The 24,504-nt window shown below is 38.0% G+C and overlaps 1 protein-coding gene across 2 annotated transcripts; it reads right to left on the reverse strand.

Moving 5' to 3' along the window:
• Positions 1 to 12,461: 12,461 nt before the first annotated feature.
• Positions 12,462 to 16,280, reverse strand: LOC117718007 (olfactory receptor 5AC1-like). Of its 2 annotated transcripts, XM_076911188.1 has the most exons (3): positions 16,143 to 16,264; positions 15,821 to 15,959; positions 12,462 to 14,684 (listed from the first exon to the last, which is right to left on the reverse strand). In XM_076911188.1, exon 3 carries the CDS (start codon positions 14,668 to 14,670, stop codon positions 13,750 to 13,752), a length of 921 nt encoding a protein of 306 aa, XP_076767303.1. In that variant the 5' UTR covers positions 14,671 to 14,684; positions 15,821 to 15,959; positions 16,143 to 16,264; the 3' UTR covers positions 12,462 to 13,749. The 2 variants fall into 2 exon arrangements, with proteins under 2 accessions (XP_076767303.1, XP_076767302.1); XM_076911187.1 differs by lacking the exon at positions 15,821 to 15,959 and having other exon boundaries at positions 16,143 to 16,280.
• Positions 16,281 to 24,504: the final 8,224 nt, after the last annotated feature.

Raw genomic sequence — 24,504 nt, forward strand, 5'->3', positions numbered from 1 at the left:
CACAGCAAACTGTGTTTATATGACTTTTCATCCAATACAAGAATCTTTATACCATTGCATCATTTTTTCATAAAGAAGGATGGAAGAACTAGAATTCCCACCAGAGCACCAGGGTTCACTGGAGGCAAAGATGAGGTTTCTCTGCTGGACACTTCAAGATTGGACAAAATTATAAATTAGTTCCACTGGGCACTGTAGATTTCAAAACCATAAATCTTCATTTACTGTAAGAGACTCTAATTTTGCCACAGAAATTATACTTTATTGTGCTATTTCCTAACACACTGTGACAGGTTTAGCCAAACTAATATGCAATTTTATATTTTTAAAGCATACAATAGTGTGCTTTTCCTGAGTTCATCAAACATGACAAGATCATGTCAATGATCATCTCTCTCTCTCTCTCTCTCTCTCTCTCTCTCTCTCTCTCTCTCTCACACACACACACACACACACACACATACACACACACACACATGTGGGATGTGAAATATTTGCTTGTTGTACTGGTTTTCTAAATGTATAATAGCCCTGAAATTCATTCAAAATGACATATGTAATGAATCCGGGGTAGCTGTGGCCATACTTAATCCTGCTGCACTAGATTTCCACTACAGCTTTGGTGAATATACTGGTGCTGCTTGCACTGCAAACGCCATTGTTTTAAGCAACATAAAATTCTATTTTAAACACCTGACTCAGAGTGCAGGTTACTGTGGGATATGAGTTGTAATTTTTACTGTATACAAGGTATATTTTTTCTTTTACATCAGCACATTGATTTTATTACATATAACTAAAAACAAAAAATCTTATCATTTCATAGCAATATCAAATTGGCCTTTGTTTTGATACCATTCTATTCAAATGAGTTTTGGTTTTAAAAATTAAGTCCCATGCCCCACCATGCCACAGAGGTATGTGTTCCACTATGTTCATAGTGGCCTTATTTGTGATAGCTAGAAGCTGGAAACAACCCAGATGTCCCATGACAGAAGAATGGATACAAAAAATGTGGTTCATTTACACAATAAAATACTACTCAGATATTAAGAATGAGGACATTCTGAGTTTTGCAGGCAAATGGATGGAACTAGAAAATATCATCCTAAGTGAGGTAACTCAGACGCAAAAGGACATGCATGGTATGTACTCACTAATAAGTGGATATTAGCCACCCCCCCCCAAAATAAAGTACAGAATACCCAAGATATGGTCCACAAAACTCAGAAAGGTCAAGAATCTGAAGGGCCTAAGTGAGGATACCTTAGTCCCACTGGAGAGAGAGAAGAAAGCAATCAAAAGTGGGGAGGGAGGGACCTGGGAAGGTAAGTGGACAGGAGTCGGGGGAGAGGAGAACCTGATCTGGTATTGGGTGAGGGAAAAGAACTGAAGCCCTAAGGGCCAGGAGAAAGAATGGAAACAGGCAACCTCAGGAGGTAGAAGGTTGGGAGACCCTCCAGAATGCACCAGAAACCTGGGAGGTGAGAAACTCTCAAGACTCAAAGTGGGGAACTTTAGAAAAAATGCCCTATAATGGGGAGAGGGAACTTGTAGAGCCTACCTTCAGCATGAAAACAGGCCATCAAATGAGGGAGGGGGTTGCCATCCCACAGTCAAAACTCTGATGCATAGTTATTCCTGTTTGAAAGAACTACAGGGATGGAAAAGGAGAGGAGCCTGAGGAAAAAAAGGTCCAGCAACAGGCTCAAAGTGGGATCCAGCTCAAAGGGAGGTCCCAAGGTGTGGGGAGCCGACAGAAGGCGGCTATCATCCTTGCAGCCATCTTGAGCCATATACCCTGACAAGAGACTTGTTTTCAACAACCTACAACAGCTGAGCACACTCTGATAACATCTTGTTTTATATACACAGGATTTTCCCTTGGGTGTGTGTGGCTTAAAGGCATGACTTAAAGGTGTGACTTAAGAAATGAGACTTATAAAAGTCGAGAGGCAGACAGAAGAGGTACTGGAAACTTGGAACTTGGAGGCACTAGAGACTAGGAACTAGGGACTAGAAACTCGAGACTTGGGACTTGGACTAGGAACAAGGGACTTGGCAAGAGAGAAGAGAGACTTGGGAATAAACGGGACTGAATCACACTCTGTCTGGTCTCCATTCTTTGAGTCTGTCCTCACTCTCTCTCTTGCTGAACCCTGACCTGTGGACCAGAGCAGCAGTATGAGCCAGGACAATTTAGCCCCCAAAGCTTGGGGCAGTGCAGGCTCTAACAATTTTGGACCCCAAGCTTTTGGCAGTGCGGGTTTCAACATTTGGCAGAGCGGTCCCCAACACCAAGGCCTGACACTATTACTAGCAGCTGAAAGAGTCAGATACAGATATTTGCACCCAATCAATGGACAGAAGTTACTGACCCCTCTAGTTGAATTAGGGAAAAGCTGGAAGAAGCTGAGAAGGAGGGCAACCCTGTAGGAGGACTAGCAGTCTCTGTTAACCTGGACCCCTGAGATCTTTCAAACACTGGGCCACCAAAAAGGCAGCATACACCAGCTGGTATGAGGCCCCCAACACATATACAGCAGAGGACTGCTGAGTCTGAGTTCAGTCAGAGAAGATGCACCTGACCTTCAATAGCCTGGAGGCCCCAGGGAGTTTAGAGGTCAGGTGGGGTGGGGGGGTGGGGGGCGTAGGGGGCGGGAACAGCCTCATGGGTTGGAGGTATGGGATATGGAACAGTCAGAGGGTGGACGGGGGGGGATAAAATCTGGAGTGTAAAAATAAGAAAGAAAGAAAGAAAGAAAGAAAGAAAGAAAGAAAGAAAGAAAGAAAGAAAGATAGACAGAGAGAGAGAGAGAGAGAGAAAGAAAGGAAGGAAGGAAGAAAGAAAGAAGATAAATACAGTATAGCTTATAATTCTAAAATAAAATTATTAAATGAAGTTGTACTTGGAATTATGATAGAATTTCCATCAATTTCTGAAATGATCATGAATATACTTTGCCATTTTGTATTAAATGGTTTTGCAAAGTGATATTGTTGGCATTGAAGGTCATATAGTCAAAATAGTAATCAAGTCTCAAAAGTATTCACAATGATTTCCATATTGCAGTAGTAAATATTCAGCCAGACTTAATCAATACTTTAAAACATGTAAGTACAATCATTCATTATTGAAATTTGCTTTCTTCTTTAATTATGGATAAAATTACATGTGTATCAAAATATGTTTCAAAACAATTCTATCAATGGTTCATTAGTAATTGGATTGCAAACCTTAGTCACAAAGGAAGAAAGGAAACTGCAGGCACAGGATTGCAGTAGAGAAAAGAATATATCCATCATTTCCAGACATCAAAGCCTGGCATCTAAATTTTCTGTAGACCTTGTTAAAATGCACAATCTGCTGAAGTAGTTGAGTGGGCTGAGGAGGAGTCTACTTTGAGTAAAGTGATGCCTGAGGACACTGTAGTCGACAAGCCATCACTGAAAGAGCAAAATTATCAGGAAAACAAAAACCCTAAATACTATATATGTGAAATTTCTGCAGTGAAAGAAACAGAAGAGAAAGAATTGGCCAATAAAGCAATGTGTTTGAGATTACACAGGACTTGGAGGCCTGGTCACAGTCTGTATAGTTTACTAATTGAGAAGATTACTCTGGTGGAGGATTAAGAGAACAATAATACATTCCAAATTTTTTTCCTCCTTAAATATATTTTATTGGTTCTTCGAAAATCCTGTGCAATATGTTTGTAATCATAGTCAACCCTTTCCCCTACCTCCTCCCAGATCCTTGCCCCATTGCTATTCAGTCAACTTCATTCAATTTTGTGTCAATTTCGTTTGATTTCCATCCATCATGTCCAATCTGTGCTGCCCACTCTTGGATATGTGGTTCTCTGGTCATAAAATGCCCTGGGTGATGAAGGAAGACTTTGCTGATGGTAAGGAGTAATGAGATATGGTGAGTGTATCATGAGCAAATACAGAGTATACTTATGGATTCTGCTTCTCCTGGTCATGGGTAGAGGATTTACACCTTTATTATATTCCTGCACACTTTTGGCCTACATATGCAGATCTTGTCGGCTAGAGCGGGGATCTGGGAACCTAAAAGAAAGGAGGCAGACTACAGTTTAATGCTGCAGACAATTTCACTTCGGTTTCAATGTACTTTTATACACAAATATGACAAAGAAAGTAATGACCCAAGGAAGGTGGTTTGAGTTCAGAAAAACACGATCAGAGAAACACGTAAGTAAACATCAGTAAGCACATACTAAATATTAACCGCAGCCCCTTTCCCAGAACTTTCTCAAGACAGACCAATTTGAACACAGTTGCCTGGCATATACTTACTATTATGTCTGGGAAAGCACAAAAGCAAGGCAGAAGCTGATATCCAGATTCAGGGTACACAGAGTAGACCGAGTTCTATAACTATGATCTGAAATCCAACAAGAATAAACAAATCTTATAAACAGAATGTGAATGTATGTCACAGGAGGTACAAAATACATTCAACAACAATCCAGGGAACAAAACTCACCTGAGGTTAAAGACCCTCTGCCTTTTTTTTCCTGGAGCCTCTCTCACAGTTCCCCAAGGAATTTTTCACCATGTGTCATTCTTTTGACTGCAATCCAACACATTACTACTAACAATGAAGAAGTGTTTCTCTTTCCCTATAACCTAGCAAACATGTGCTGTCATTTGTAATATTCATCTTGGCCATTATGACTAGGGTAAGATAAAGTCTCAAAAGTATTTTTAGTTTATATTTCTCTGATTTCTCTTACAGCTAAAGATTTGAGCACTTAAACCTTGCCTTATTTGTGTTTCGTCTTTAGAGAATTCTTAGTTCTGTATTCCATTTTAAAATTGGGTTATTTTTCTTGGTGTCCAAGTGTTTAAGTTCTTTATACACTCTAGATACTAGTCTTCTACTCAAGGTATAATTCAGAAAAATTCTTTCTGTTTCTGTAGGCTATAATTTTGCTTTAAGTGATGGTGTCCGTTGTTATAAGGAGGCTTCCAGCTTCACAAAGTCCCCTTTATGAGTATATGGTCTTAATTCCATTGCTATCAGTGTTCTGTTCAGAGAGCCCTTTCCTGTGCTCATGATGTCAAACACATTGTCCTCTTTTTCTTCTATCAGAATATAAAGGAGATCCGATCTTATATTAGGGTGCTTTATCTATTTGGGTTTTAGTGTTACATAGGATTATAGAAATAAATCTATTTTCATTCTGAATGAAGTTATCTAGATTGACCAGTAACATTTGCTTAAAATGCTATTTTTTTCCAGTGTGTATTTTTTACTTCTTTATTGTGAACCAGATAACTTTGGGCGTGTGAAATTGTGTCCACAACTTAAAATCTGGCATGATGGATATTTCCAATAGTTCTTTTATTATTTAGATTTGTTATAGCTAGTGTGTGTGTGTGTGTGTGTGTGTGTGTGTGTGTGTGTGTGTGTATGTGTGTTTCTATATGAAGCTGAAGAGGATTTTTTAGTTTCTGTGAAGAAATGAGTTATATCTTGTTGAATCACTGGCCAAAGACAACCCATAGACTCCCTTACCTCTGGCAAACATTGCCAAAAAACCTGATTTAAGTTCCTATTGCCAAAGACACTGCTTGCTTACATCATGGATTATGGAAAAATCGAGCTGCTTCCCAACAAGAAGTTTCAGCCCTACTGACTAGTATTCATGGTGCTGAAGGTAGTATAAATGCTATGTATGTAGAAAATAATTATCAGCCTCAACCAAGTATGAATCCTGTGGCCTAATATTACCTCACTACAAGATTCAGATATACTGGTAACACAGTGGTATAAAATGCTATGGGAAAAAACAAGCACGTTTGTTTGGATTTAAGGACTACTCCAAAGGATGGAGCTAACACCTGACACAGTTAATGATGCCAAGTACTTGAGACTAGATAGGCCATGGACCCTAGGTGAAATACTAGTACTGTTATTGTGTTAAATGATCACAGAACAATGGCTCCTCATGATACATTGCCATTTTTATAGATCAGTGCATTACTCAACACTCATCAAAGAAACTTATTGTAATAGATGGTAATTGACACAGAGACCAACAAGTGGAGAACATCCAGACAGTGAGAAACCTTGGAGCACTCAGCCCAAAATGGAATGCTTTTATCAAATTTCGAGAATTATTTCCCGCTTTCTCTTCTATTAGATTTAGTATATCTGGTTTTATGTTGAAAGCTTTGATCTACTTAGACTTGAACTTTATATATGGTAATAAATATGAATCAATTTGCATTCTTCTACATGCAGATCACCAGTTAGACCAGCATCACATTTGGAAGATGCTTTTTCCCCACTGTATGGTTTTGGCTTCTTTATCAAAGATCTTGTGTCCATAGGTGTGTGGGTTTATTTCTGGGTCTTCTATTCTATTCCATTGATCGACTTGTATGTCTCTGTAACACATGTGTTTTTTAATCACTATTGCTCTGTAGAACAGCTTGAGGTCACAAATGGCAATTCCTCCAGATGTTTGTGTGTTTAAATGAAGTTGAGAATTGTTCTTTCCATGTCTGGGAAGAATTGTGTTGGAATTTTGATAGGAATTATATTGAATCTGTAATCTGCTTTTGAAAAGATGGCCATTTTCATAGAGTACTTGAAGTTATAGCTGAAGCAACAAGACAACTGAAAGAGATCAAAGGATTACAAACTGGAAAGGAAGGTATTACGATAGTATACATAAGTGTCCCTAAAAATTCACAAGGCAGCTCCTACAGCTGATAAACACTTTCAGTGAACTGCATGGATACAAGGTTAACTAAAAAAGGAAAAAAAATCACTATCCCGCCTATACTTAAATAACACATGGGCTGAAAAGAAATCAGAGAACCAATACTTTTCACAAGAGTCTCAAATAACACAAAATATCTTGAAGTAACTATAACTAAACAATTAGAAAACTTATATAAGAAAAACCTAATCTTTGAAGAAAAAAATTGAAGAACATATCAAAATATAGAAAGATCTCCCATACTTCTGGATTTGTGATAACTCAGTAAAAATAACCATCATAGAAAAAGCAATCACAGATTCAATTTACTTTCCAACACAATTTTTGCATATTTTGAAAAGATAATTCTCTACTTCATATGGAAAAACAAACAAAACAAAACAAAAAAACAGAATAAAAGAACTGCTGGAAATCCCACCATTTTGTATTTCAAGTTATAGTACAGTGTTGTAGTAATAAAACCATATGGTATTTGGTTGCAAAATAGATACATCAGTAATATAAAAAAAACCAGACATAAACACACATACCTGCAAACACCTAATTTTTCTTTATAAGGAATCCAGAAATACACACTGGCGGGGGTTGGGGGGGGTATCTTTAACAAATAGTGCTGGCCAGTTGGATGCCTGCATGTAGTTGAATGCAAATGTATCCACATTTATCACCCTTAAAGAAAACTCAAGTCCAAGGTGGATAAAAATCCTCAACATAAATCCATATACACTGATCCTGATAAAAAAGAAAGTGGAGAATAGCCTTGAATGCATTGGCACAGGAAACAGCTTTCTGAACAGAACATTGATAACAGTGTTAATAAATGGGACCTGATGAAACAGAAAAGCTTCTGTAAGGTACTGGACACCACAATTTGGACAAAAGAATTGGAAACATTTTTTTAACCAATTTCACATCCAATAGAGGAGTAATATCAAAACTATGTACAATATTCAAGATACTAGATATTTAAAAAACCAAATAATCAAATTGAAGAATGGGCTACAGATCTAAACAAAAAAATTCTTAATAGAGAAATCTCAAATGGCTGAGAAACAGACAACTGTTCAAAATTCTTAGCCACCAGTGAAATGCAAATCAAAACTAATTTGGAGTTCCATCTTACACCTGTGGGAATGGCTAAGTTTAATAACACAAATGACATCTCATGCTAGCAAGGATTTAGAACAAGGGGAACACCCGTCCATTGCTGGTGGAGTAAAAACTTGTATAGTCACTATGTAAATCAACATGGTGTTTCTTCAGAAAATTTGGAATCAATCTACTTCAAGATCCAAGTATACTAGTTTTGTGCATGTATTCAAAGGATGGTTTAATCCTACCTCAAAGACACTTGATCAGCCATGTTCATTGGGGCTTTATTCACAATATCCCAAAACTGGAAACAACCTAGACATCCCCCAATAAAATAATGAAAAAAAATGTGACACATTTACACATTGGAGCTCATCTATTTAAATTATTTAAATTTAAATAAATTTAAATTGACTATGTAAATTACTCATCTATTTAAAAATAACATTATTAAAATTGCAGGCAAGTTGACAGAACTAAAAAAAAAAAATCATCCTGAGTGAGATAACCCAGATACAGAAAGATATAGTATACTATTTATAAGTCATATTATCCATTAAGTATGTGTGAACAAAACTATTATCTGGGCTGAGGAGATGACTCTGAGGGTAAGAGCTCCAGCTGTTCTTCCAGAGGCCCAGAGTTCAATTCCCAGCTATAGCACGGTAGCTCATACCCATCTATTGTGAAATCTGGTGCCCTCTTCTGGCATGCAGGCTTACATACAGGCAGAATACTGTATACATAATAAATAAATACATCTAAAAAAATCTCTACAATCTGTAGAACTTGAGTAATCAGGAAAAGAGGAGGGCTCTAGTGGGGAGGCGTGGATCTCCCCACTGTGAAGGAGAAATAGATTTTAACTTATAGGTGGTTGGGATATGAGGGACAGGAATGAGAAAGAGCATGTGTCTGTTGGGGAGATGGAATGAAGGGAGACAGTGTAAAGACAGACATCTGGAATTGTGGGGTATTTGGTGTGTGGTGTAGAAACCTAGTACAGTGGAAACTTCCTGAAATCTATTAATGTGTTCCTAATGAGAACTCTTAGTAAAGAAAGATATAGAGTTGTCATCTCTGGAAGCCAGGCAAAGCTTACAGTAGAGAAACTGAGTTGCATTCAATTAAGTTGCTGGCCAAAGGGGTCCCTTGAGTATCTTCAAACAACCCAGGATGATGCTAAGACAAAAGTTTATACTTTCTACAAACTGACAGCAAAGCCACATTTCTGAAAACAACATACAAATAACTCATAGAACATGAAGAAGTTGACCTGGTGTCTACATGGTTTCATCACACCTACGTTCTACCATCTTTGGTGTGGGAAAAGTATTCTGCAGGCTGCCAAAAGAAAAACCTGGATATCAACTCAGCCACAAACACTTTGACCCACAATATGTTCTTCCTGTCAAATATACTAGTGTAATGGTTGCACAGAACTTGTGAGTGGAGCCAATCAAAGTTTTATTCAACTTAAGGCCAGCTACATTAGATGAAACACATACTCTACACTGCTTGGGTAACCAAGAACCGAAGACTAGATAGACCAGATACCTAGGGTAAAACCAAATATGACAAGTAAAAAAAAACAAAAATCAAACATTAAAATGATTCCTAATGATATGCTGCTATACTCATAGATCTTATGAGTCATCATCAGAGACGCTTCCTCTGGCAGCAAATGGAAATACATGGAAAGACCCATAGGCAGACATTGTGAGGAGAGTCTACATTATTGGAAGTCTCTATCAAATTCCTCCCCCTCAGAGCTCAGGAAATCCTGTGGAAGAGAATGTCGACAAATTATAAGAGTCATGAGGGGATGGAATAGGGGGTTTCTAGAGAGGAAACTGGGAAAGCACATAACATTTGAAATGTAAATAAATAAAATATCCAATTTTCTAAAAATAGAGTCATGAGGATGTCAGGAGAACATGGCCCTCTGATTTAAATAAGCTAGGCACATATGAGCTCACAGAGACAGAAGTTGCAGTCACAGGGTCTATCTGGGTCTACACCAGGTCCTCCAGATATATATTATAGCTATTAGCTTACTATTTTTATGGAACTCGTAACTGTGAAAACAAGTGTGTCTCTGATGTTTTCACCCACCCTTGAGACTTTTTTCTTCTTGTTTGGTTGCTGTGTTCAAAGTCAATAAGGAAGTTTTTGCTTCATCTTACTATGTTTTATTTTGTCATGGTTGGCTGTTATCTCCTAGAAGCCTTTTCTTTTCTAATAAGAGACAGAAAGAGAGTGGATCAGGGGAAGGGGAAAGGTGAGGAAACATTGGAAGAGTGGAGAAATGGGGAACTATAATCAGGATGTATTATATGGGTATTTTCAATAAAAAGTAAAATATAATATGGCTATCAAATGCAAAAAGAAATATAAAGAAGATAGGTCTAAAACATATTTTTTATGAAAAGTACCATAAAAGGAAACACTTTGAGATTGGAAAAAATTTGCATGTAAATTAGTTTGGCTCCAACAGTTAATGATTTTTTCAGATGTGAATGCATAAATGATTAAGGATGAAAATAAGTGATTAAGGATGAAAGTGGGATGCTTACCTACATTATCCAATGCTTGAAAGATAAAATGTAATGATGCTGTATATATGATTAACTTCACTAAGTTAAAGGCTATTAAAATTTTCTTATGTACACTAACATAAAAATTAATTCTGACTTCATACTTACAAAACTAAGGATTTGTATTTACTTTGAAAGGATAAAAGAACTAGTGAATTAGTTTGGAGACCAAAGATTTTTATGATCTATCCATCTGTGGCATGGATTATTTGCAACACAATGAGTAGAATTTACCTAAGTGCCACAAGAACATGAGTAAAAATATGTCTTAATGTTATATTCAAATGATTCTTACATGGTTAAAACTTTTCTTAGTCAGAATATTATTGCCTCAGCGGTAAAAACTATTATGCTCAGAACAATTACTCCTACTTGAAGAATTCTTTCTAAATTATTACTTTGAGTGCTTTCTTTGTTATTGTTTTCCTGTTGTTTTGTGAGAGAAAAAACATGAAGTTGGGTAGGTATGAAGGTGATCAATATCTTGGAAGTGTCTGAGAATATGTGACAGAAATGTAGATGTTTCCAAAAGTCCTGTTAAAGCTCACATAAATAATTTAAGGGCTAGAAAGATGGGTCAGTGGGTAAGATGGTTTGTTGTGCAAGCATGAGGACCTGAGTTTAAGTCCCCAGTATTCATGTAAAAAGTCAGGATCTGGGAGAAGCAAGCCTGGAATGAGATGACCCCGATCTGGTGCCACAGAGGTCCAAGCAGGAGGGCTCTCTAGTTGAGACAACCCCATATGACCACAAGTCTGATGCCAAGCAGGCCGAAAAAGTACACACCCAAGATGTCCTTGCCTGGTGTCACTGCATGAATGGATCGTAGCACTTTTAAGACCACTCCTGAGACAACCCCAGATATCTAGAGACCCCACGCAACATTAAGATGTGTAAGTAAGTGCTGAAGAAATGGAAGATAATAAGAAGCAGAAGGATGTATGCGTAATGAATAGAGGCAGAACTGGAGATGTGAGGGTAGTAAGGAACAGCCTATTGTGAGTAGGTGGTGATGATGACTCTGGCCATTGTGAGGTCCTGGCCTGCACTGTCACTGAGGGCCATGTCTCTGTGTGTGGCCCTGCAGCAATGGAAGCCTAATATTACCAAAGGCCAGGCAGATATCCCTGGTCTGGGCTTCCACCTATGGCCATGTTGATGTGTTAGGGCTATTAAGAACTGGCCCCACCCCTCACCTGGACATTATGGAAGAGCTGGTTCTGAAGGCACAGGAGCAGACCTAGCCTAGCCCTTCACCAGCTATGGTACTAGGGAGAACAGGTCCTGCCCTCACTGGCTGCAACAACACTCAGAAAAGCAGGCTCTTCACCTCTCCAGGGCAGTACATTAGAACTGACCCTGGTGTCAGGGTGACCAGTGACAGGCCCTAGGGAGTGAGACTTCGAGGTTTTGAAAGAAGAAACTGGCCCTGCAACTTGTCTGGTGTGTGGTACATTGGAAGATGGAGAGAAACCTTTCCCCTCATCACTCCCTCACCTTCCATCACCTTCACCATCTATATTAGGCAGAGTAGTAGAGTAGAGTAGGCCCTGAGTTCATGAGAGTGTGAGACCTGACTCTGTTTCTTACTGGTGGCAACACTCAGAAGAGTGAACCCTGCACCTCACCTGGAGGTGGAAAATAGAGCTTGACATGGTTGTTGGGGTTGTAGATGTGCTACCTTTAGGGACATAAGAGAGGGAGAGCTTTCCCAGTTCATTGTTTGCAATGGGCCCTGCAGCTCTCCTCCTGGGCAGCATAATAGAGCTGGCTCTGCTGGCATGGGTATGGGTGAGCTGGATCCAGGATATTAAAGATGGAGAACTTCTTATGCCCTTACTGGCTGCAGCATTGGAGAAGCTAGCAGCGGCAGTGCTGGATAGCTTAACGAGGTGGTATGGGTTCAGGAGAGTTAGTGAAATGATCAAGTCAGATATCTCTCAGGCTCAGATCAGGGCTTCGAATTGATCTACCCCAACTTCCACCCCACCAATGAACTGTAGGGTTAGAATTCTCAAAACCTACTTTAATACAGGTTCTAAAATCATTCAATCTCCCTTATCACCCAGTGACCAAAGGTAGGGGAGAAAAATGGTTAATAGGACAAGAAACGTGTAGACCTTTTTAGAAGTAATTCTTTGGGGCAATTCCAATCTTCACTGTCAGAATATCATCATTTCAGTTGAAGAGTGTTACCATACATGAATCAGCAGCAGAGACTCAATCTAGAAGAAATCATAAAGCTTTGCAAGCCTAAGGAAGTGGCAAGAAGTAGCCAGACTACCTTCAGAAGTTCTTTGGTGCACTTTTCTCTACAAAGTCACAACAAGTGAAGATCGGCAAAGACCAGTGAAGACCAGCAAAGCATTGCAAGGCCAACCAAGGCAAGGGAATTGTCAGTGAAGATCAGCGAAGTGTTGCAAGGTGAACCAATGCAAGAACATTCTTATAATGTTTGTGGAGTTACATTTATATTCTTTCTAAACATCATGTAACACCTCAAATATTAACAAAACATCACATGCCCTTTTAAAAGACAGCCGCCAATAAAACACCACATGTCTTTTCAACAAAATATCCTCTCACATATCTGCTTCAGCAAAGCATCCTCTCATAAGACAGCTTCCAAAAAAAATTATAAAGATACAACTGTCTCCAAAGAAACCAGAAATTTCCACTTAATATCTCCCTTTCTGTTAAAAAATGGCCTTTTCTCTAACAATATCATTCTACATATGATAGAAATAATTATAAATAATTACAAGAACCATAAAGCTAGAACTTTACATTACATTTTAACTTAAAGAAACTGACCATTGAACCCCAGAATACATGATGATGAGATGTTGTATATACATTTGTTTTCCATGTTCTACAAAATTAAAAACATTCATCTGAGAGATATCATTTCTTTTGATATGTTTACAGTTGCTACCAGCAGGTACTTTAAACAAGGTATTCATAGACACATAGAATTTCTTTAGGGAATAAATAGTCAACACACAATTAAAAATTACATATTATATATAAAATTTATTTGAAAAGACCAGAGTTTGATTATGTTACATATATTTAATGTGCTGATTTAATTTTAATATATCATTATGGATTTAATGTAATAATTAAAAACTGCCTTTAAAGTACACATTTATGATTTAAATTTTTTTCTATGAAAATTATATAAACTAAAGATTATACTTCATCATTTAGTAATATATCTGCTTCCTATACTTGATAACTTAAGATCAGAAATTTTGATGTATTTAATAAATGAACATCAAAATTTTTCTGAAAAATATTTATGACTTTATGATTTTTCTCAGAGCACCTAAAACTTCCTTGTTTCTTAAGCTGTAAATGAAGGGGTTTAGAAGAGGAATCACAATGGTGTAAAACAGAGAATACATTTTATTCTTATATTTACTTGGTCCAGACCCAGGGCTGACATACATGAAAAAGAGAGTTCCATAGAACAGAGAGACAGAGAGCAGGTGGGCACTGCAGGTAGAGAAAGCTTTTCTTCTGCCCTTCTCAGACTTTGTTTTCAGGATGGAAAAGAGAACATGGGCATAGGAGACTGCAATACTCATGAAAGTAATAGCTTGTATTACAGCAGAAAAAATAAAGACCACAAATGCATTAATTGATGGGTCAGTGCAAGAAATTGTATAGAGTGGCAGGATCTCACAATAAAAATGATCTATTATATTTGACTTGCAGAAGGTTAATCTAAATAACAAACCTACATGAACAAGTGGATGCAGAAAACCAATGATATATGAACCACTTATCAGGCAAGTACACACTTTGTTGGACATCACTACAAGATAGAGCAGAGGGTTGCATATGGCTACATAGCGGTCATAGGCCATCGCTACCAGGAGGAAACATTCTGTGGTTGCACTGGATCCAAAAACATAATATTGGGCCATGCATTCAAAGAGGGAAATCATCTTACCATTGTCTAGAATATTAACAAGCATCCTGGGTGTCACTGAGGATGAAGTACAGGCATCGGCAAAGGCTAAACTTCCAAGGAAATAGTACATGGGAGTGTGAAGATGAGAATCCTTCCAGATGAGAAAAATTAAGCCAAGGTTGCCCACCATGGTGGTGACATAGATGAAGAAGAACATGAGGAACAGAGGGATTTGCAGCTCTGTACGATCTGTTAGTCCTCTGAGAATAAACTCAGTCAGCTGGCTCCTGTTCACCTCCATAACATAGCCTCAAGCTGTTCACCGAAACAGATTTAGATGAAGAAAATATTACCAAGTTTCACACAATATGGAATGAATGTTAATATCACATCTTCTCTCTTACATGCTCATTAATCAATACTTACAAATATAGAATGTTTCTATTTTTACAAATACATCTAGCATGTCTATGATATATTATACAAGATTATGGACATAAAATATGCTTCAAATACTCAAATCCTGTGCCAATGATCTACAAGAGAAAGAACAGCCCTAAGTATCTAACTTCCATGAGAGCATAGACAGTTTTTTGATTCATAGGCCCTAGGTTCCTATGAAAAGAGCAGCAGTCTGGTTGTTTTACCTCTTGCTTCTATATCATATTTATCAGTTCTTTGTCAAATTAGTGGTAATCTGTGACTAACAGAAACAGGTTTCTCAAAGCATAACTGCCACACCCTAAAACGTACAATATGGAAAACTGAAAGGGGAGTTAGTAAAAATTTTTAAAAAAATAAAATGAATCATCTTGAGACAGGAAAAATTTTATAAGTGTGCCAAACTGTTTTTCTGAAAGAAAAAGAAAAGAAATTATACTATAGAAATTACTCTTCTTTCTTTCTTTCTTTCTTTCTTTCTTTCTTTCTTTTTTTTTTTTGAGACTATGAGAAAAAAAGAAGTTTCATTGGGCATAGTAGCATATTCACTAAACAGAAGCTGATGGAAATTTTAATAATTATATATGATACCCTACAATAAATCTCCAAAGACATCAGATTATCCTCATTTAATATCATAAAAGTATTCAGCAGTAAAACTAACTATTCAGATAGTGATTTCATCCTTCCTGCATATTTCCAGCAATATTATTCAAATGATGAAATAGTTGAGAGCAGAAATGACTGAGCTAAGGTTTCACACACTTCGGTGATTCTCAAAAGGTGGACAAAATATATCTGATATCAGAAGATTTGAAATATTAGTATCAGACTATATTTAGTTAGTTAGTAAAATATCCAGCATATTGGCTCTGTAGCATCTTCTAACATAAGCCTTTTTTAATTTCAAAAATTTTGAGTCTCAATTATATCCCCAAATTATTGGGTTATCTGCTTTCTACAATTAGTGAACCTTGTTTTAAATTTTTCTCGCAAAGTGTTGGACTCACCAAGAAGCATACTCTCAGCAATCCATAACCCTAGGCTTTTTCACTGATGTCAATAAGCAGCATAGCTGAAAGGGTAATCATAGAGGTCTTCATACATTCATATGACTGAGCTCAAATATCTGATGTGTTTCTGTAAGGACTGAGAGGATCAGACAGGATATTTCACTTCTTTTCAAATCAGTATTGCTTTTTACTACATTTTGAAGATAAATTCTCTCAGCAGATATATTCCTTGCATATTAGCACTTTTATGAAAAAATCTTAGTATTAAAAGATTCTACTTTTTAAAAAATTACATTCAAATAAAATATTGTATCCTCACCTAATCCTGGTACACAGAGAGATGCATGGATGTGGATGCAGTGAAAATTAAATCATCATGAAAAACTCTTAAGATGAAGGATGACACAGACAATTGCTCCCTTCAAGTTAATCTTCCTTAAGAGGAGTTGTGATAGAAAGATACTGTTTTTTTCAAATCTTAAATGCTACCTGTGATGTTAACAATGAAATACCCACAATGCCACTAAAAGAATCCCAGTAGAATAGCCAGTCCCCAGATAGTATGCAAAAATTAAGAAGTCATTGCTAGGGAGCCTATTATAACAATTGTTCCTCATGTTTTCTTTCCTTTGAAAACAAAAACATTATAAATCAATAATAATAAAAAAAATGTATTCCACCGAGATTCTTCTGAACTTTTAGATGTAACTGACTTTCCAGGTAAATTTGGTTTAGGATAAAACAACTGACTACAAGTTCTGGAGGGAGTGTGGAGCAAAGGGAACCCTCCTTCACCATTGATGAGACTGTAAATTTGTCCAGCCTGTATATAACTGTGTGTGTAGAGTTTAAATGAGTATTTTTCATCTGAGATTTTAATACTCCCTTCAAGAGCCAAAGACCATCTAACAAAACCTCAACATTGGGCAGGAGAAGCCTTCATTTGAGTTATTAATCAGAGCTTTCTAAAGTTTTACAAAAAAATTTATAAAACACTGAAGGCTATTGCTGCTCCCCTTGGTTGCATCCAAGAGGTAGAAGGTTAGCCCCTATCACTGAAGACATCAGGCCTGAGCTGAAACTGACCTGAAAAATCTTTTCCCTGAGAGCAGGATTTCATGATTCCAGAAGGTAACATGTAAGCTTCAAAAGGAAGCAAACAATAATCCTGCCTAGGAACGATGTCTATGAACCATACAATGACCAACATGGTACAATAAGGTAATAAGGATGCAGTGGGAGCATTTGTACCTTGACAGTACTTGACATTTCTCTAATTGGACCTAAGAATAGGTCCAACAGTAGGAAAACCATGCTTGATACTTGATATCTAGCTAAATACCCAGTGCTAGTGAAGTCATTATTGAAGAACCTACAACTACCACTTTATTAAATGACCAGAATACCTAACTAAACTCTAAACATTTGTCAGCATACCCACAGGTAAACATAGTTTCCATCCCTCATGAACTTCTATTTACAATAGACAGAGACCACTAAAGAAAACCACAACCAATCAAAATGCAGCTGTAGTGACCATCCAACACATATACAAAACACACCCCTAGCTAAGGCTCAGGAAACATTGTAGAAGAGGGGAAAGAGTGTAAGGGTCAGAGTATCAAGTAGTGTTCTGTGACAGTGTGTCTCCTAGTAACATCAAAAGCTACAGCCATCAAGTCTTGGCAACATAATTGTGTAAACATGAAACAAAAAGGATAACAGGCATTTCAAAGTGTGTGGAGGAAATCCCATGAGGCCTCAAATCTGTGCAAAGAAACCTACACAAATAAGGAATGCTGAGCACGGACGACATCATCTTTCCCATTAATATCAATTAATGAAAACAGAGGGCATGGATCTGAATGAGAGCAAGGGTAGCTTTATAGGAGTGTTCAAAGGGAGGAGAGGGAAGGAGAGACGATACAACTATATTATGATTTTGAAAGTAAAAGAAAACAGAGAATGAAGAAGAAATAGAATCAGAGTAGAAGAAATGAAAATCTTCTTCTATTCCTATTATTCTTATATTTGGTATTTTCATAGTGTCCCACATTTCTTGCATGTTTTGTATCTGGAACCTTTTAAATTTAACATTTTCTTTGATCAATATAATATATTGATTTTTTTTCAGTCCTATCTTCTATGCCTGAGATTTCCTCTTCCATCTCTTGTACTTTGTTGGTGATTCTTGCTTCTGTAGTTCCTATTCCTTTCCCTAGGTTTTCCATCTCCAGGATTCCCTCTGTTTGTGTTTTCTGTATTGCTTCTATTTCCATTTTTCAGGTCTTGAACAGTTTTGTTAATTCTCTTCAACTGTTTGATTGTATTTTCCTGTATCCTTTAAGGGATTTATTTATTTACTTTTTAAAGGCCAATACCATCTTTATAAGATTAAATTCAAGGACATCTTCTTGTGCTTTGACTGTACTAGGATACCCAGGGCATTCCGTAGTAGGATATCTGGGCTCTGGTGGTCCCATACTGCCCTCAATGTAGTTGATTGTGTTCTTATGCTGGCTTTTAGCCTTCTGGATTTCCCTGATTTTTGGCTGGAGCTCATAACAATGGAGCTCAGGGAACTGAGCACTGTTCACCTCTGCTGGCTGTGTCCTTGGTGGACCTGAATGTTCCAGAGACCTCCTCGGGAAGGCAGGAAGAGTACTGGGCCAGAGGATAGATCTCAGGGGATAGAACTCAATTCACTGCTCTTGGCTATGTCCCCAGGGGAACTCAGCAGGTAGTAGACTGGTTGGGAGAGGATCTTACATGGATGTACCTGAGGCCCAACAGGTCTCTTTGGAAAGGCAGACCTGGAAGATAGGATTCAGGGAACATCATGCAGCTCACCTCTGTTGGCTGTGCCCCACGAGTACTCTTCACTATGTTTTTAATATCACATAGTATCAACACATGAGTTGTTCAGGGTTCTGCTTTTTCCCTCAGTGGATCCAGGTGCCACCAAACACTAGGCTGGAAGAGTGAAGCAGAGTCCAGAATGTTTGGGATCTGCAGGATCTGAGTCATGCTGGGAGTGAGGGCCAGGGTGGTGGTGGTGGGGAAGGCCTTTTCCAATTTAGTGTGTTATACATCTTTTAGATGAAGGACTTCTCTGAAGATCTTCGGTGAAAAGGCTTGTGCTCATACACTTTCTTAAGGGTGAACAAAGGCTGTATATGAACCTTGGAGAGTGGGAATGCATTTTCAGAGTGAATGTAAATCATTGACTAAAGTTTAATAGGAATGCTTCATTTTCATGGGGAGGCATTCCAGGAATCTCAGGTGCTTGCAGATCAGGTTCTTATGAGGAGAAAGGAAGCTAATCCTGAAATCTAACCAAAGCTATTCCTAGCATTCATAACATTCAGCACTTACAGGGTACGGGGCTTTTGAGCTCCCAAGGCAAGTTCAGAAAAGGAGAAGACCTGCTGGTAAAGGGAGTCCCCATTTTTTGTCAAGGTCAGAAGGCTATCCCAGCAATGGAAGACTTCAACCTTAATTATCAGGGTTTCTGCACTGTTTTACTTTTTAATGTAGAAATGTCACCAAAGTTTTCAACCTCTAGAATGGGATGGCTTGATACTGAACCAGAACCTGATTAGCAATGATTTTTTTGTATACTACTATCTACCATTTTAAAAACTGTATAATCATCAAAATAAAACACAACATACACCAGAAGGTTTAATGGCTGGGATAGCCAGGAAGACAAGATTATTGAGCCAATTTCATTGCTCAGTGGATTGAAATCTTGAGTGCAAGTCTTCACAGAGTTTTTTAAGGGTATAAACATTAGTCTCAAATGGCATTTGATTCATTTACATAGACATAACATTTTTTTCTTAATACTATGTAAATTCTCTCAAGTTTAGCAGTCATTGGGCCCTAGAAGGAGAGTTCATCTGTTACTGAAGGGACCCAAGGCTGTTATCTGTGGACGGTATCACCCAATTAAGCTTGTCTTGAAAGTGTCCAGTCAACTGGGTTTTCTGGACAAAGGCAGCTTCATAACCCCAGCATATCCAAGAAAGACGGTGGGTAAGTCTCTATCTGACGTGCAACAGTGCCACCTTCCTTTTGTCATAGAGATGAACCTGTGGACTAGTCATAACAGGGGTGCAGAACCCTGTCATGTTTGCAATGCATTTTGTTTTTTACAGCAAAAGAAGACAGGGGGCAATGCACACATTAATCCTTAAAGAGTTTGATTGGCAGCACAGCAGTGATCCATTGCTGTAGACCTAAGAGAAAGGTAGGTAAGGGGGTAGGTGTTAGAGGAATCTTAATCGTGGTCTGACATCCTTTAAGTGGGAAGTCACCTGTGTTGCATTAAGGAAAGCAGAGGAAAAGATCATTTATCTCTTCTGCTTAAGGTAGCTAAGAAAGCAAACACCAGTATGTATCTGGAATAGTCTGTGAAAATAGTAGAATTGTCAGGTTGTAAAAAAAAATTGGCTTATGCGTGTTCTTATTTTTATTAATTGAAGATTAAATAATGATTATTAATGTAGGTTGACCTGTGAGGGATGGCTCCAAGATAATTCTATAATGCTTAAGAGAATTTCCAAAGGCAGGAGAAATCTATCCTTGTGTCCTTGTAGAGGCTTGGGAAAAGATCTTGGGTTAAAAGCATGAACATTCATTATTTTATGTGCCCTTCCCCCCAAGCCTTGAACAGGCCTCAGAGACCTTGTTTACCACAACAGACCAAGTGATAGGATCTAGGTGGAGTTACCCATCTTGGCTGCACAGAACACAGAAGCAGAACTGCCCCTAGGCTTGCCTTGAGACATCTCCGGCCTTGACCTGGAACAAATTATGGATTATCCCACCCATCTCCAGCTGAAACCAGGAGGGGTTGTGGGTTGGGCCTTCCCCTTTAAATTGAGAGCTGAACATTAAAGCTTTGAGCCTTGATCAGGGAACTTTGTCTTGGCTTCATCTCTTCTCGTCCTCTGTCCCCTTTCATTCCCGGCCCCCTTTTCAGGTGAACCCAGTTTACTTGTGGCCTTGGGCAGCTACAGATTGGCGAGCACAATGTGGGACTTGAAAATGGGGGACCAACTGAGGAACGCTGTCTTAGGTGGAGCTCCGTGGAAAATGGAACAAGAAGGAGAGTATCCCGCGCACTTGGTAAGTAGCAAACAGTATTGATACTAGAGATAGTTAATTTTTGGAGGCCGTGTTTGCAGGAAGTGTGTTTTAGGGGATATGGTCTAGGTCAGATAGGTGTTCACCCGATGCCTATTTTGTCTAGGAGGTGACAGTGAATTATGGGCCAGGAGAATTCTAAAGGGGCATTTACCTGCAGCCTGCGAGAGCTGCTTCAGGTGAGAGGAGCAGGGCTAGAAGAAATTGGGAAACTAAGAAAGCAGGGCACTGAGGAGTAAATATCAACAGCCACTGCTACATCTCCTAAAGAAAGAAAAAGAGTTAGATCTTGAATATCAGAGAGAGAAAGGGTTTTGAAAAGCAGTCATTCTCTCTCTGGGTTATGTCAGCAAAAAAGAATGAAAAGGTTGTTTCAGAGCTCTCCTGGGAACAAGAGAAAATTCAGGAGACGACTTGAGTTTCTCTCTGGCTTCCACAGGAGAAATCCTTAGTTCTGCTTTCTTTGTTTATTGTCTTGTCCTTGGTGCACCAATGTCCATGTGTGTCAATTGTCTGTTTTTGTTTCGTTGTCTGAATGAATGAATGGTGTTCTATGTTTCATGTTCAAAAAAAGATCATTAAAACTGCTTGATCCAACCCTTGATCTAGTTTACCTTGGTTTTAAAGGCAGTTGTAATGTACGCAGTAGAGGTTGATAAGTTGCCCTACACCTGTATCTAAGAGCCGAGCTGAGCTGGAAAAACCTTTCCAGGAACTGATTGTCAGCATAAGCTGCTTTTAAAAGGCCCAGCAGCTTTTTGGCTTCTATGATAAAGAAGAGTTGTCTTTCTTAGAAAAATCTCAGTGATAAGGTGCTTTTCTCTTGAAATTTCAGCTAGAAAAGACAAGAAAATTTGGCCTAAATATATAAGATGTGTAGCAACTTCATTGTTGTTTCTGATTGGTTTTAAAAGTGTAAATATGTTCTACATATGTTGGTTATAGATTATTGGCCTATAAGTTATTGGGTTTGATTAAAAATTTACAACTTTGGTAACAAAAAGTTTGCTTAAAACTGGTAACACAGGGTTAGTCATTCAAAAACCAGATGTATAAAAGATTTAAAAGCAATGTCTATTTAATGAAATATTAAAGGCTGCACTATCATGCATTCATATATAAGAACTGGCAGCCAAACTTTGTAACATAAAAGTAATCCACTTGGTGTTGATTTTAGAGAAAATAGATTGCTTACATTGTTAAAAAATGATTTTGTTTCCAAAAATTATGGTTATATGCTAATATTGCAAAGGAAACTTAAAAATGTGGTTAACTGCCAACATTCCTTTGGCTGCAGCTGACAGGCAGTTCAATTGTGAGCTTGAGAATTTTTGACTCGCTTATGTTTATAGAAGAAAGGCTAGAGCAGGTAGAGTTAAATAAAAGAGTTAAACAATTGTGGCACAATATGGGCCTACTGACCCCTTCACACAAGCTTTATTTGATACTGTGGTAGAAGCAAATTTAATGCCCAAATATTGGAAAACTATATGTAAGGCTACTTTGTCAGTAGGAGATTACTTGCTTTGGAGCTCAAAATGGTGTGATACCAGTAAGAAAACCTCCATGATGAATGCCCAGGCAGGCAATGAAGATTGGGATCTTAACATGCTTCTATGAGAAGGTAAATATGAAGGTAATGCTAATCAGGTTAAACTGCCTGCAGGAGTGTATGCATAGATTGCAATGGCTGCCTGCTGTGCTTGAAATCAATTACCTACTAAAGGGGATCTTAGTGGAAATTTATTCAGTATTAAACAGGGTTCTGAGGAACCATTCCAGAAATTCGTGGACAGGCTGCTGAAAGCAGCTGGTAGAATTTTTTGGAGATCCTCAAACAAGAATTCCTTGTTACACATCTGGCTTATGAGAATGCTAATGCAGCCTGTTGCACAAAGCAAAGACAGACTTACATGGATACATTCGTCTTTGCACTAAAATTGGGCCCTCTTACCATCAGGGTCTGTCCATGGCTGCTGCCTTACAAGGGACCACTGTACAAGCAATGCTTGCACAGAACTGTAAAGATAAACAATGTTTTAAAATGTGGAGATTCAAGTCATTTTTTAAAATGACTGTCCCAAAATAGAGGCACAAGCAAATAATCCGGTCACATGACAGAAATTTGTCCTTGGTGCAGGAAAGATAATCTCTGGGCCAGGCCTCAGGATATAGGCCATGATTAAAAACATCTACATTTGAATTAAGTTGATATACAATGGGGTGCAGCAGAAGCTTGTGTGACAAATACTCTTTTGGCCTTTGACATCCTGACCAGCCCCTTGAAGGTTGTTTTCTGGAATTTGTTTGTTGCCTAGTTTGTTCCTTGGAGACGGATCAGCCTCAGGCCCAAAGACATTCACAACAGTCTTCAGGGCCAAGAGTTGTAATGATTATGCTGGAGAAATTTAAATAATGGCTGCTTCCCCCATGGCACTGTAACTACCTGCTGGAAAAAGAATTGTTCAACTTGTTTTTTTCCTTTGCATCTGCTTCCTTCCAAATTGTTAAGAAAGAGAAAGGACAAGATGGCTTTGGTTCCTCTAATATATATTGGGTTCAGTCTATTACTAGCAAGAGACCTAATCTTAAATTATGTAACAATTATTAGAAGATTGCCTTCAGCTTGGCATTCATCTGATACTCTCACTCAGCTAAAAAAAAAATTGGTTTATTGAATTAATCCAAAACAAAGTTCAAACTTAAGATTCATAAAACTAATGGAGCATTACAGCCTGACTTGCCTACTCCAGCTGCCATTTCAGTAAATACGTATATAATTATTATAGATCTAGAAGTTTGTTTTTATAGCATCCCTTTATATTTTTGGTAAAGGTGTTAGGTTTGCATTCAGTAAATTTGGAGTACTAGTTGCTCCAGAAAAGATTCAAAGACAGTATCTTTTCAATATTTGAGACCTCAGTTATATCCCAAACAGATTGTAGCACAGAAAATTCCAATTAAAAAAAAAGATAGTTAGGGCTAGAGAGATGGCTCAGCCGTTAAAGGCTAGACTCATAACTAAAAGAGTTGAATTCCCAGCAATCATATGGTGGCTCACAACCATTTGTGATGGGATCTAGCACCATCTTCTGGCTTGCAGGTGTACATGCAAAAAGGAAATGGTTTGCTTTTGATTTGTGTTTAATGATTTTTAAAAGTTAAGAGATAATATTTGGCTAAAACCTCATCTTAAGCTTACCATAAGAGGATTTGAACCTCTGTTTGATATTCTCAAGGGAGATACAAGTCCTAATTCCCCTCGACAATTAACTAAAAGAAAAATAGCTTTGCAAAAAGTAGAGTAAGCTGTTAGTTATCAACAGATAAATTATATAGACTATGAAAAATTGTTGACTGTTTGTGTTATTATTACTCATATGCCCACAGCAGCCCTTTGGCAAAAGAAACCATTAATGTAGATTCATCCTTCTTTATCTACAAGTAAAGTTTGAACATCCTATTATAAAATTATTATTGTGTTAATACAAGACTGTAAAATAGAATGCTAAAAACATTTTCGATAAAAT

The sequence above is a fragment of the Arvicanthis niloticus genome, chromosome 12, assembly GCF_011762505.2.
Source record: "Arvicanthis niloticus isolate mArvNil1 chromosome 12, mArvNil1.pat.X, whole genome shotgun sequence".
Lineage (NCBI taxonomy): Eukaryota > Metazoa > Chordata > Mammalia > Rodentia > Muridae > Arvicanthis > Arvicanthis niloticus.

What these genes read in the sequence shown, in the direction of transcription:
- LOC117718007 (XM_076911187.1), bottom strand. Translation starts at nt 14,670, where the DNA reads ATGGAGGTGAACAGGAGCCAGCTGACTGAGTTTATTCTCAGAGGACTA.